At 35.0% G+C, this 14,550-nt stretch overlaps 1 protein-coding gene across 5 annotated transcripts in view; it reads left to right on the forward strand.

Annotated features, from left to right (window-relative positions):
- Positions 1 to 14,550, forward strand: part of LOC114512023 (membrane cofactor protein-like) — a 38,187-nt gene that overhangs the window by 14,441 nt on the left and 9,196 nt on the right. For 2 of the 5 annotated variants that reach the window (XM_036015734.1, XM_036015735.1), the window contains exons 4-11: positions 2,464 to 2,549; positions 3,132 to 3,314; positions 4,918 to 5,100; positions 5,447 to 5,491; positions 7,616 to 7,657; positions 10,449 to 10,523; positions 11,948 to 11,983; positions 12,466 to 12,523. In XM_036015734.1, coding sequence (XP_035871627.1) covers positions 2,464 to 2,549; positions 3,132 to 3,314; positions 4,918 to 5,100; positions 5,447 to 5,491; positions 7,616 to 7,657; positions 10,449 to 10,523; positions 11,948 to 11,983; positions 12,466 to 12,523 — 708 coding nt within the window. Of the gene's footprint in view, positions 1 to 2,463; positions 2,550 to 3,131; positions 3,315 to 4,917; positions 5,101 to 5,446; positions 5,492 to 7,615; positions 7,658 to 10,448; positions 10,524 to 11,947; positions 11,984 to 12,465; positions 12,524 to 13,099; positions 13,132 to 14,550 lie in introns of all 5 variants that reach the window. The other 3 variants (XM_028530912.2, XM_036015736.1, XM_028530913.2) reach the window with 3 other exon arrangements.

A 14,550-nucleotide genomic window follows, 5' to 3' on the forward strand; every position in this document is an offset into this window, starting at 1 on the left:
CTGGATCTTTAAATTTCTAGAAGTCACTTCAGTAGGCAATGAATGGGCTTGCAGTAGTGGGGGGCACGTGATAATATGGACTTCCCACCTCTTTATTTACTTTTCTCTGTCAGAAGCAGCAAGCAGTTAGTAGTAAGAGCAGAGATTCTGGATATTTGTGAGGATAGGGTTCTTTTTTCCCTCCCTGGTTCCTGTAGGCTGCTTATAAGCTACACCAGGAACACACAGCTGCCTGCTGTTGAAGTGGGATGGGTGACCACCAGTGTGCTAAGAACTGAAAGTGACCGATGTTAATGCAATTTCCCTGTCCAAGTCCTCCCTTAGAAATTACAAGCTTTCTAGGGACTCCAGAGTTCCAAAATAGCTACTTCATGCAGATTCTAGCACTGTAATTGTGGTGTAGATGGAAAGACAGATTCTTGTTGCTTGCTACCCTATCATCATCCCCGAATCCTGTCCTAATACATTGTATTATAGAACCAATGAGTGAGCCTTGAACGAATGAATAGTTAGGTGGAAACAGCTATAAGCACTTTCACTGACTATGTTTTTACTTCAGTAAAAATATCTAGTTTAAAGTTAGAAACCGGTAGGCTGTGGCCGGCAGGCAGTACCCTTGGCGTTATGGATGAGACATGAGTTAAATTCACATGGACTACCGAGTCCTGCGGAGGAAAAGGGACGGCACGGCTACCCTCTCAAGGGGAGGGTGCCTCGGAGTGACCTGGCTACTCTCTCAAAGGAGAGTACCCCAATCCTTGCCTTCACAGGGTTTTTATTGGCTTTTAAATCGTCCAGGAATACAGGTAAAGTTCATTAATCATTGTCAGGCAGTAAGGATCAAACAATAGATAACATATAAAGAACTCTGAGGGCCTATTCTGAGTCAGGGTCTGTTAGCTAAAGAGCCATAAAACTTTGAGGAACAAACTCATTTTCTTTTTTTTTTTTTTTTAAGATTTTTTAATTTTATTTATTTTTAGAGAGGGAAGGGAGGGAGATAGAGATAGAGAGAGAAACATCAATGTGTGGTTGCTGGGGGTCATGGCCTGCAACCCAGGCATGTACCCTGACTGGGAATCGAACCTGCGACACTTTGGTTCGCAGCCCGCGCTCAATCCACTGAGCTACACCAGCCAGGGCTACAAACTCATTTTCTGCTTGGACCCTTATCATTTAATTGGGAGCATTCTTAGCAAAGCAGGTTTCATAGGAGTTTATGTATTCTTTCTCAGGCCTGATCACCCAGGGAACCTGCCCTATCCAGCACAGGGCTGCACTGCCCTCTGTCATTGTTTCAGGATTAGGTCAAGCAGAGGAGGCAAGATAGCCAGGAATTTAGGAGACTTCTCACAGGCAGAATGAGAACTCAGGCTTTGTCAAAGCCAAGGGGCAAGGGTCCATCACCCCTCTCTCCATAGCCCCCAAGTCCTTCCCTGGGGCCTCCACGTGATCATGTCTGTCTTAGGTCATTCCCCCCTTGGGGAATCTTACCTATCATTGGCTAACTGATCAAGCACTGGGGACCAGTTATGGAAAAAGGAGCAGAAGTGGTGCTCCTGCCAGGGAAATAAGCTTTGTCTCCTTAGTGGATTATGGTCTGAAGGTCTCTCATTCAGCCTTAGCCATTGGGGAGGAGGGGGTTACAGCTCCTGAAACCAGGCAGGGCAGCTCCCAGTAGTAGGCACTTTGAGGAGTACCAAAAGATTAAGACATAGACTCTTTTCGAAGAAGTTTTTGCCTTATTGAGAAGCACAATATAAATAGATGTCAAAGCAAATGTAAATGAGAACTACCAAAGAAATATGTGTGTTTGTTGTCATTACAATGACAGTCCAGAGGAGAATACTATGAATTTAAATCATTAAAGATTTCATCAAGTAGGGCTTCTGGGAAGATACTCTGATCTGAAGAATATTCATAAGATTTAAAACTCATGCAGCACTCACTATGTTATTACCCATGCTAACTCATCTACTACTCACAACAATCCCACGAGCTTTATACTATTACCCCCTTTTCATAGATGAGGAAGCTGAGAAAGAGAACCATTAACCATTGCCCAACTCAAACAATAAGTCAGTTGTGGAGCTGGGACTCAAATCCAGGCAGGGAAGCTCTAGGGCCTGACTTGTCTACACAGTCATTGTGCTGACTGGGTGGAATGGCATGAACTAGGGCACAGACATGAATGTTGATGTGTCTGCTGGAGATAGCAAAGAGGCCAGGTTGACAGGCACATATGTAGATAATTCGCTCTAGGTCAGAGTGTGCTCAAAGGCAGAAACTCTTTATTAAATCATAGATTTAGTTAGTACTTTCGTTATAGGTGTTTAAGAAACTTCTCCCTCAAACTACTGTAGTGCAGAAAAACTACCATATAAAATTTTCTTCATTATTATGTGCATCATATTAACTGGTAAAAAAACAAAACAAAACTAATCTTTTTTTTTTCTTATTTAGTTATCACTTAGTTGGAAAAGCAACTCTGTATTGCCAGCTCTCTGAAGATACTGTGGGTTGGGATGCTGATCCTCCACAATGTGAAAGTAAGTATACTCTGTCTTTAGAATTTAGAGCAGTCATTCTCAAACTTTTGGCCTTGGCTTGACTTTATGCTTTTCAATTAAAAAGACCCCACATAACTCTCTTCAGGTGTGATATGGCTATTGCTATTCATTACATTGGAGTTAAAACTTAAAAGTTTTAAAAATAATATTTATTCATTATTAAGAACAGTAAGCACAGTACATGTTAATATATGCAATATATTTTTTATGAAAAACCACAATTTTCCAAATAGTGAAAATAGTGGCATTGCTTCACATGTTTGTAAATCTCATTAAGAAAGACTTCAGGATTTGGTTACTGCATTAACACACTATTTGTACCATTGGCATAGGTTCACCATATACTGTTATGGATGAAATTGAAAAAAGATAATACATTTTTTCAAAGAAACTTTCTTCTAAATGGATCCTGGATTTACAATTAGATTATAGAAATAATATGTTAATGAATTTATTGAATGAAATTCAGTGGACATTACTATTGGTGTCTTAATCTTTTTTTTTCTTTTGCCTTTCCTGTCCTCTTCTCTCTTTTTTTTTTTTTTTTTTTGTCTTTTTAAGAGAATTTGTGTCAGCCACCTAAACAAATAGAAAATGGCATCACCAATACCCAGAAGGAGTCATATGAATATAATGAAGTAGTAATTTATAGTTGTGTATCAAATATATACTCACTTATTGGAGAGAGCAGGCTTATTTGTTCTGAGCGTAATGAATGGAGTAGTGACCCTCCTGAGTGCAAAGGTAATAGTATTTTTATTTATTTCTTCATTTGTAAATAGTATGGAAATATTTTATAAATACTTTATTAACAAGTAAACAAAACAACCCTTATGTGCTTGGTTACTCTGTTGTTGGTTTCTAATTTAACTTTTAAAAAGGGAAGTTCCTCAGCCTTCATCACACATTCTTGACATTCCAATTTATACATTGTGAATTACGGTGTAGATGCATGAGTTGGGATTTTTTTGTTTGTTTCAAAGTATCAAACACTCAATACACATTGGCTTAAAAATAACAGATTTATTTTGTATTACAGGATGTCTAAGAGTTCTGGCTAGAGAAAATGGAAGAGTAAATTATAAAAGACTCATCTCACCAATAAGATTGCCTGGAAACTCTGGATGAAACATAATAGGCATACCTTGTTTAATTGCACTTGGCTTTATTGTGTTTCACAGATGTTGTGCTTTTTAAAAATTGGAGGCAAGACCCTCACCAGCAGAAACATTATACCTTGCTTTATTACAATACTTGTTTTATTGCTGTGGCTTGATACCAAGCCTGCTATATCTTTGACATATGCCTGTACTTTAAAAATAATGTTTAAGGCACTAGAGCATGACTTAAAACAGGAAGGCACTGGAGGGTGTTTGACTCTTGAAAGAAAGGAACCACTGAATAATACCAAAAGAATTACTCGTCAAGTGCAAAGGGAACATTCTCTAATTACATATTCTAGGCATTAAGATAATTTTAACAAATTTCAAAATATTGAAATCATTTACTGTACATTATCTGATCACAATGGAATGAATGTAGAAATCAAAATAAAGATATCTATAAAATCCCCAAATATATGAAAATTATGCAAGACACTTCTAACCAATGAAACAAGACTTTACAAGCAAAATTAGAAAGTGTTTTAAATTGAATGAAAATAAAAAATACAACATATCACTATATCAAAATATTGGGGATACAGCAAAAGCAGTGCTTAACAAGATATGAAGAACATGGAATGCCTGTATCAGAAAAGGGGAAATGTCTCATCAGTAATCTAAGTTTCCACCGTATGAACCTAAAAAGAGAAGAGCAAATTGTACTCTATACAAGGAAACAAAAGGAAAGAATACAGATAGAAATCAATGAAACTGAAAATAGAAAATAGTAGAGTGAATTGATGAAATTAACACATAGTTCTTGGAGAACAATAAAATATTTTAACATACCCGTCTGGCAAGAAAAAAAGAAAACACAAGTAATCAATATCAAGAATTAAAACAGTGACATCACAGAATATATCCAACAGATATTTAAAGGATAAAAGAGAATAACACAACTTTATGCCTAGAAATTTCACAACTTAAACCTTCTCATAAAAAGACTGTTCTCCCTGGGGAACTATCAGACATTTCAAGAATACATACTAGCAGGTCTACACACACTCTTCAGGAAAATACAAAAGGGGGTGGAGGGACTCTTCTCACCATACTTCATGAGGATTGCATTGCCCTGGTACTAAAACCAGACAGAAACATTTCAGGAACATTAAAAACAATATCCAGAATGAACATCCTATATTTAACCAGCTTTCCATTAATTCTGAAATTTCTTCACTTTGCAGTAGTCAGATGTACGTCTCCAGTCCCGAAGAATGGACAACTGCTGTCAGGACATAAAACACTCTTTTCGTACCAAGACAAGGTTCTACTTGGATGCAAGGAGGGTTTTCACCTTCAAGGCAGCAAGACAGTCGTCTGCGGAGCTAACAGTGAATGGGAACCACAACCACCACAGTGCATTATCGGTACAGAGTGCCTGTTTCTTTTTTGTTTACATTTTATTGCTTTGATATTAAATTTAAATGATACAGAGTAATTGAAATGAAGCAGTTTTCGTATTTAATTATGTCTTGACATGTAAAATTCACAAAGAATTCTGCTTTTGTTGTTTTGCATATTTTCATAGGGTTAGTATGTTATGTATTTCACACAGGTATATAAATTTTTCTTCAGCCTTTTTTATGTATAACATTGGGTAGCAACCATTTTTAAGAAAATTGAAGCATGAGTATTTTCATCTAAATAACTCATGAATTTATATCAGTGAAAGAACAATAATTCCTGAGTGGTTAACATTATTTTGTTTTCCAGCGCCAACTCCTCCCAGCACAACACCTGCAGTTTCCATTGTCACAGGTTTAGTAAATTCTGCTTATACATTTAAAAATCTTTTAAATATCTGATAATTTACACTCATTCATCATTTTTAGTAATGAAAGACAGAAGAACATATTTAGAGCCATTCCAGTTTTTATACTTAGTGATTCTAAAATTGTTTGCCATAGTCCTCAGATATAAACAGCTATGTTAACTTGGCAAGTTATGTAAACTTTAAATGTGTTTATTTATATGAAAATTATTTAATACTTTCCTCACTAGATGGTAGTACCCTTTAAGTGGGATGCATTCAAAACAATTAGCACAGTGCCTGGAATATGAGAAGTTCTTGTAGTTCTTAAAGGAAGCTCATGTGACTTACAGTATCACTGATTAGATTAGTGAACAAAAAGGTCATGGCTTCTGTTTTTCAATATATTTTCTGTCATCAACTTTACTATTTCATTCATTTTAAAAGTGATCTGGTGACATCTTTACAGGGTATCTTCCAGGTCTAGGACTGTGCTTCATTTTTTGGACTGTAATATGTATATATTTATTGTCTTTTTATATATATATAACATCATTTATTTATATATATAAATGTATATATATAGTCATTTTATATATATATATATATATATATATATATATATATATAAATATAAATATAAATAAAACCATTTAAACTGGGAAATTTCTGCTGTGTCTTGAACAAGACCAGTATTTCCACTATTTACCCCCTGCCCATACAAGTATTCTTTTTGTCCTTACTGGGCATTTTTACCTTAGAACAGAAACTAAATTTCACACTCACTGACAGGCAGGAAAAGACCTTATTTACTGAAATAAAATGGAATATTTCTTGCATGGACTTGCATGATCAGCTGCTCTGATTAAGACTGAGAGATTATTTCGGTGGTGGAAGGAACTGTCCTCCTGATTTTGGTGCTGCTGTCTCTGGCTTTGGTTTCAGCAGAAATGACACAAGAGGAATAGTGGGAAGAGCATTAGCCTGGGCTGACGTCACTTGAGGCCCTCGCTTGTTTCTGCTCATTCATGGAACATCATTTCTGTGGGCTTTCATTACCTGTTGCTTAATGAGGGTGTTTGAACTCAGATCTCAATCATTGGCTTCTAATGTGCTTGTGCTTGTATATTTTCTGTTGTTTTAACACTTTAAGGCATTGAGGGGAGTTATGCATGTTAAAGTGGTAGTTGAAACACCTTTTTATACCTGGTAGTCTCCATGAGTATCTTAGTTGAGTGCTGTGAGGTATGGGAGTGAGGGGAAAACTGTTTTCCTGGTGAATATATTAAGATTGCATGTGAATTTCATACTCATGGACCATTCCATGTTTACTCCCATGGTCCTAGTGGGTATATGCACTGTGATGGACTATGTTTGTTTTTAGGGAGAGAAACATCAGTTTGTGGTTGTCTCTTGCACACCCACTATTGGGGACCTAGCCCCCAACCCAGTCATATGCCCTGACTGGGAATCGAACCAGTGACCCTTTGGTTCCCAGCCTGGGACTCAGTCCACTGAGCCACACCAAACAGGGCTAGACTATGTTGGTTGATGTGCTCTTTTGAAAGAGTGGACTATAAGAATTCATAAAGGATTTATAAAACATTGATTGTGAGGAAAGTGTATAACTACAGGTTTTTTTAAAATATGAAAAATCAAAATTTCTTCCTGGTCCTGTAAATTATTTTGTTATCAGTTAAAGAAAGGCTCATTAACAACATATAATGATGGTAAGGTAGCTCTAATTCTGCTAATATGAAAAAATATCCAAGAAATACTAAGGGAAAAGAAAAGAGTAGAAATTATATACTATACTACAATAATACTTGATTAGTATTTTTTAAGATACATATGTTTATTCTGAACACTTGATTTATGATTTATTATTAATTAACTCCTATGGTTTCCATTGTAAAATACACAGTTAGCGAACCTTATGTATACATCTTACGTATTTTTGTGAACATATTTTTAGGTTAAATTCCCAGAAGTAGAATTACAAAGTTTAGAACATATGTGTATTTTTCATCTTCATGACTAATTAACCTTTTTTAGAGAATCAAAAAATCAAAATTAAATCCATAATAGCGTATTAATATGGCTGACGAATGGAATCATATTGATTTTTCCAGGTCCTGTTACTTCAGCCAGGCCTCCAAGCACAAGTCATCCAGGTTCAAAACTCCTTATTCACTTAACTTGTTAAGAAGTTTATAACCTGATGGGTGGAAAATTATGTCATGCATTAATTTGCATCCCTTTAATTATCAGTGAAGATGAGTTTTTGGTTTACATTATTTATTTGTGTCCTTTGTTCATTTGTCTATTAGGTTTCTAAGTTACTTGTGTTGATTTGTCAGAACTCATAAATTGCAGCCTTTTTAACCTGAAGTTAAACATTTCTTTCTAGGGTTATTTTTTGTTTTTGTTTTTGTTTTTGTTTTGTGTGTGTGTGTGTGTTTTTTGCCTTGTTTTTTACTAGTCAGTTTTATTTTAAGGTTTTTTACTATTAAGTATAGATTGACTTTTATAACTTTTAATTGCATAACTAGTATATGAATATAAACTTTTAAAATTTCAAACATTAATAAAGCATACAGAATAAAAGATACTCTCTTTTTCTCTAGCCCATGACCTCAGTTAATCACTTAATAGTTTAGGTGTCTTTGTTTCTTTACATCAATATCCAGTATGTGTAGACACACATATTTTGGCATCTTCTCTTTTTTCTTAAACAACAGTGGTATCGTGCTGTTCATATATGTCTAAAACTGTGACTTTTAGTCTATTAGTGGTCATGTATATGTGTAGAAGTTTACATTAATAGGTAGATAGATGTATTGATCTTTTCTTAATGACTATGAGTGTTGTCTTTGTTACAAAAGCTTTAGGTCTTCCCCATGCTGAAATTACATAAACATTTCAAACATGCATCGTGAATACATTCTTTGAGTTTAATTTCATCCAAAATTCTTATGGTATGTGGACTGAGATAGGGTTCCCTTTTACTCCACCTACCTAAGCTGTCTGTCCAAGTGTTTTTGAAATGCCAGTTTTTATTATAAAGTTTACATTCCCCTTGGCAATATACCAAGCTTCCAATTTCTCCACCTGCTTACAAACACTTATTATTTTCTGTTACGTATTTGGGGTATTAATCCCTTGTCAGGTATATGATTTGCAGAAATGTCTCCTTGGATTGCCTTTTCACTCTTTTGATAAACAAAAGTTTGTAATTTTGAGAAGTCCAGTATATCCATTTTTTCCCTTTGTTGCCTGTGTTTTTAGTGTCACATCTAAGAAATCATTGCCAAATCCAGCATCATGAACTTTGCCCTCTGTTTTCTTCTAAGAGTTTTACAGTTTTAGCTCCTATGTTTAGTTCTTTGATACATTTTGAAGTAATTTATGTGTATGGTAAAAGGCAGGAGACCAAGTTCATTCATTTGTGTGTAGATACCCAGTTTTCCAAGAACCATTTGTTGAAAAGACTGTCCTTTCCCCATTAAGTATTCTTAGCACCCTTGTGGGCATTTGATTGTGTATGTGAGGGTTTATTTCTGGGCTGTCTGTTCACTTGGTTTTTTGTGCCTGTGTTTATGCTGATACTGCTGTTTTGAGTACTGTAGCTTCTTAGTAAGTTTTAAAATCGGGTAGTATGAGCCCTCGCATCAATGCTGTTGTTTCTCAAGATGGTGTTGGGTAGTCTTAGACCGTTGGATTTCATGAATTATAGGTTGGATTTTTCTATTTATGAAATATGAATATTTAAGATGGGATAGGGATTGGACATAACCTCAAGATTACTTTGAGTAGTATTAACATCTTAACAATATTAAGTATTTCAGCCTTTCTGTTTATGTTGACTTCTATTTCTTTCAGCAGTGTTTTGTGGTTTTCAGTTGTAGGAGTCTTTCACATCCTTGGTTAAGTTTATTCCTAAGTATTGTAGTGTTTATGCTTTTGTAAATAGAATTGTTTTCATAATTTCCTTTTGGATTGTTTATTTTTAGTGTATAGAAGTGCAACTGATTTGGGAGTGTAGATTATGTAGCCTGAAAGTTTGTTGAATTTATTCTGACAGGTTTGTGTGGGCACATGTGTGTTTGTGTTTGTAATCTTCAGAGTTTTGCATGTAAAAGATGACATCATCTTCAGTAGCAATCATTTTAGTTTTCCCTTCCCAATTTGGATGCTCTTTATTTCTTTGTCTTGCTTTATTGCTCTGACTAAAACTTCCAGTGTGCTGTTGAGCAGAAGTAGGAAATGCAAGCATCCTATCTTGTTTTTGACCCTAAGGCAACAACTTTGTCCTTCACCATTGAGTATGATGTTAGCTATGGATTTGTTTACTTAAGAGAGAGGGGAAGGGAGGGAGAAAGAGAGGGAGAGAAACAATGATGTACAAGAGATGCATTGATTGGTTGCATCTCACATGCCCCCCAACTGGGGACCTGGCCCTCAACCCAGGCATGTGCCTCTCCGACTGGGAATGGAACCGTGACCTTTCGTTTAGCAGGCCAGTACTTATTCCACTAAGCCATACCAGCCAGGGCATCTGTTGGTGTTTCATAAAGGGCCTTTATTTTGTGGAAGTGTCCTTCTACTGCAGATCAACTTCTAAATTGTTTTTTAAGCCTTCCTACATCTTTTCATCTTACATAGTATCACATCAGTCCATGGGCTAATTTTAACAATAGTCCATGATAAATTTGATTGCTGTACCACAGAACATTATTATAGGAAGAATTACTAGACAGGAAAAAGTATTCTGATGACATTGAATATAAATTTATAATATTTTTGATACTACTTCTAAATTAGAAACATTAATATCATTACATAAGGAAAGTAAAATTATAAGAGTTTTCCTTTAAAGGCAAAAATTCTAAACCTATAATTTAGAGGTCTTCAGTCTTTATTATTATCTTTTTTCTTCCTTAATTTCAATTTTTTTTCTTCTAGGACCAGCTCCTGGACCATCAACTCATAGACCATCAACTCTTAGTCCAACTCATAGTCCACCAGAAGGTGGTTTAGGTATTATTTTGGTTTTTAACACTGCATTATTTGACCTTAAAGTCTGAAATGATCATATTTTGATTATCTGTAGTTAAACAACCTGTCACAAGTGAGTGATAATTGACATTTGTACTCATTTTAACAGTACAGATACTATGACAAATTTAAGCACTAGTATGTAGGTAATACAGTTTTCAAGAGGTTCCTCAAATTAGAATTCCTAGTAGGGTGAGATAACTTTCTCAATTGCTGTGTTTCTATGTAGGTTAAAATTTATAGAATATAACTTTACTTTCCATGTGATAATGTCACTGCGATGGCAGTTGGTAGATAAGTTTTCTTTCTAGTCACACCTTGTACACCCAAGCCTTAAAGTATTATATGTTGGTTTAATGTTTTTTCAGAATGAGCTGGTATAGCACACTTTGTGTAGGCTCACAGTTCACATCATATGTGTTCAGGAAAATTATAAAGTATAGTTATGTCATTTAAATGAAATATAAAGATTACTTGGTAACTAAATGAATAGAAATGTGTATTACCTTTCTTACGTTAGACTAGCTTGGTAAGGGTTATCCTTTTATAAAATGCACCTTAGGCTTGTCGTGTCTCCCCTCTGAACACTGTGGCCAAACTGTCATTGTGCCAGTGAACCCAGGGCCATCCTAAGATGCCACACACTTGATAATTTTTATGAAATGCAAAGAGCAGAGGTAAACATGACATTGTATGCTTTGACATACAAAAATTTAATAAAAATAATGCCAGTTTAAAAGCAGAGGTGCTACTGACCAGCATTTGTAAAGATTAAGATTATGTGGTGTTATTACTCTGGATAGTCAAAAAATGCATGTTTAAGTTTCTAAGCATAATTTTTGTCCTTGTGGTTGAGTGTTTCTTTTGCATTTTTAGAATCTCCTTGGTATGTCTTAGATGGGGGTAGAGGTGCATGAGGGAAGATTGATGATAGCATATTGCTTGTGTCAATTCTGATAATCACATTTGTATAATTAATGGAAGTTCATTATGACTTATTGCACAGATCCTCTGTTGGTAGACACATATAAATTAGTTTTGTAATAAAAATCATAAGAAGGGACAGACTGAATACAGAACTACATCAACTCTAATGGGATAATACATTTTTAAAACAATTTTCCACTAATCCAATGAATTCTGATTGTCCTAGTAGCAACCTTTACTCATTAACCTGGTGTGGTGGCTACAGCACAAAACAATGTTGGACCCTGAGCCTGGAGTCACTTACAAGGGTTCTGTGATCAAAATGAGCTTCATGCACTACCAGTGTGACACTAAACTAAATTGATAACTTTTTTCTCTACTGTAGTCTATAGATGATCTGAGGAACTAAAATGTAATTGCTCTCTAGAGACTCACATGTGCTCAGTTGTCTTCAAACTGGTTTTATTTTTTTTTCTCAGGTACCGGAGGAATTGCTGCAATTGTTATTTCTGTGGGTAAGTATCCCAATTTGGATGCCACTTAAATCAAGAATGCAAAGAAGAGCATTAGTTATTCATGGATTTTTCAGCTTCTACAGTTTTTATAGCTTGAAATTAAGTTAACCAATCTAGGAACACCTCTCCTCTTATATGACATACTTCCTTGTGTTGGTGATTATATATTCATTTACATTTTATATGTTTACTTAGTAACAAATCCTAAATAACAGATGTCTTTTCAAGATGATTAGTCCTGTGTTTTGGGTAATTTTCTATATTAAGTGAGGACTCTTCTCTGACTTCCTGTGGACCGTTTAAGTGATTCCAGGGAATTGGATTTAGATGGTGAAGACTCCAGATGGAATATAAATGTATATGTAGTTAAATAAAAGAGCACTTTCTGACCACTGAACTGTAACCAATGGTAATTTCTTCTATGTTTTTAATATTGGTAATTAGTTGTCAGTTACATTTCATTTGTTTTTGGTTTATTGTAGTTGCTGCCATTGTAATAATTGGTGCTGGCCTCCTGTACCATCACAAGAAGAAGAAAGGGTAAATTAAAGCTTATTTCTTGAACATATTGGTGCTTCTCACTCTTCATGTGCTTTTGTGCAGCTTTTGTTTGCACTCTGTATCGCATGCAGTTTTTAATGTGTGTGCATGACTGTGCCATCAGAATTGCATTTCTTTACTAAAAATAGTTATAGCTACTTTTGCTATCATTATAACAAGAGAAATCTGCAGTGTTGCTTTAGCTATTACATCTGTAAGAAAAACTCCTGTAGGATTTATGGTTTAAATTCTGCAATAAATCATGGACCATGATGGGGACTTCCACACCCTAGGTATACACTACATTCTCAACTGGGATGGTGCCTAGGATTAAATTTAAAATTGTTTGTTCACTGTGGAAATTTTGACAGGTATATTCACTGGAATTTTTTAATGAAAATTTCCATTTGTCATTTTTACTTAAGAAGTTGTAAGAAGCTATGTAGATGTCATCAAATACCCAATTTGATTTTTTTTTTTCCATTTGGAGTTGTTATTTATACAAGCTGAACTGGGGAATTAAAAGCAACACTATTTGATTTCCCTCTTATGTTCTCTTAATTTACTATGTTTCAGGAAAACTGATGGGGTTTAACATGCTGAGAGGGGTAAGAATTACAAGGCACCTCATTAACTTTATCTGTCTATTTATAAATATAAGATGGGAAACATAGAAAATAAAAAATAATTCATAAAACAAATTCATCTAAGGTCATAGGGTTCTTAAGCATCAAACTTAAATTCTAATGAAATAATTTATAATTTAATGAAAGAGAATAAATCCTGGAGCATAAATCAACATTATGTGCTTTAAAGCACAGACCAAGATTAGATGCTTTGAAATTTCTGATTTTTAGTTATTTGTTCTTCCCAGTTATTTTGGTAGTAGCCTGGTAATCAAATCATTAATTTTAGGCATTTTGGTATTCATGATTTTATGATGTATGTATTTTTCTTTTATTTTGATCATTAGGTTTGAGCTCTATAATAAAAGTACATTCTGCACTCATAAAGAGCTCAAACTTCTTTCATATTACGGGGTTTTTTTAAATACCCACAATTCCTTCATTTGAATCTTAAGTATTTATATAACACATTCTATGCATATATGATTTCTCTTTCAGTAATATTTTTTAATCACATATGCACATCAGTCTGAATAGGGAAAACTGTCAGTGAAATACTTACATAATTCCAAAAGGCTTAAGTAGAAATAACTTCTAAAGAAAGCAAAACAATATAGCTTTATGTCCCGTACTTTTTTATTTGTTTAAAAATGTCAGTGCATAAAAATAGTAGAGGGTTCTTTTTTTTTTTAATTTTGTTTATTTATTTTAGAGAAAGGGAGGGAGGAAGAGGGAGAGAAACATCAATGTGTGGTTGCCTCTTGCCACACCTCCAACTGGGGACCTAGCCCGTAACCCAGGCATGTGCCCTGGCTGGGAATCGAACTGGTGACTTGTTGGTTCACAGGCCAGTGCTCAATCCACTGAGCCACAGCAGCTAGGGCAAAATAGTTAAAGGTTGTTAAGTTTGAATCAAACACTCTATCTATCACTTAATGGTTCTTTAAAAGTGACAAATTATCTGAGCATCGATTTAACCTCCACATTAAAGGTTAAGTACCATTAGCGATCTGAGATTCCATTTCTAATGAGCTCCAAGTGATGCTGCTGCTGGACCTAGGCTTTGAGTAACCAGGGTGAAGACTGTCACTGATGTGCCAATGTATTTGAAATTTGTAGAAATACAATGAAGTTTATTAGGCAACCTTTTCTCCTGTTTTAGATCATTGGATTTTTAAAGACTCCTCATCTATGTATATATTCTAAAAAGTATGTGGGGTAATACCTAGTAGCTTTACCCTGCTTTCCTTTTAAGAAAGTAAAGATTTATCTTATATTCTTTGAACTGTTTAATGTTTATAGTCTTTGCACACCCCCTTACTGCAAGCTGACCATTGTTGCCTTAGAAACTCCTTTACAAAACTAAAGTGGGTGTAGTTTCTTCACTGTTTGTAGAGGTTA

Source organism: Phyllostomus discolor, chromosome 14, assembly GCF_004126475.2.
Source record: "Phyllostomus discolor isolate MPI-MPIP mPhyDis1 chromosome 14, mPhyDis1.pri.v3, whole genome shotgun sequence".
Lineage (NCBI taxonomy): Eukaryota > Metazoa > Chordata > Mammalia > Chiroptera > Phyllostomidae > Phyllostomus > Phyllostomus discolor.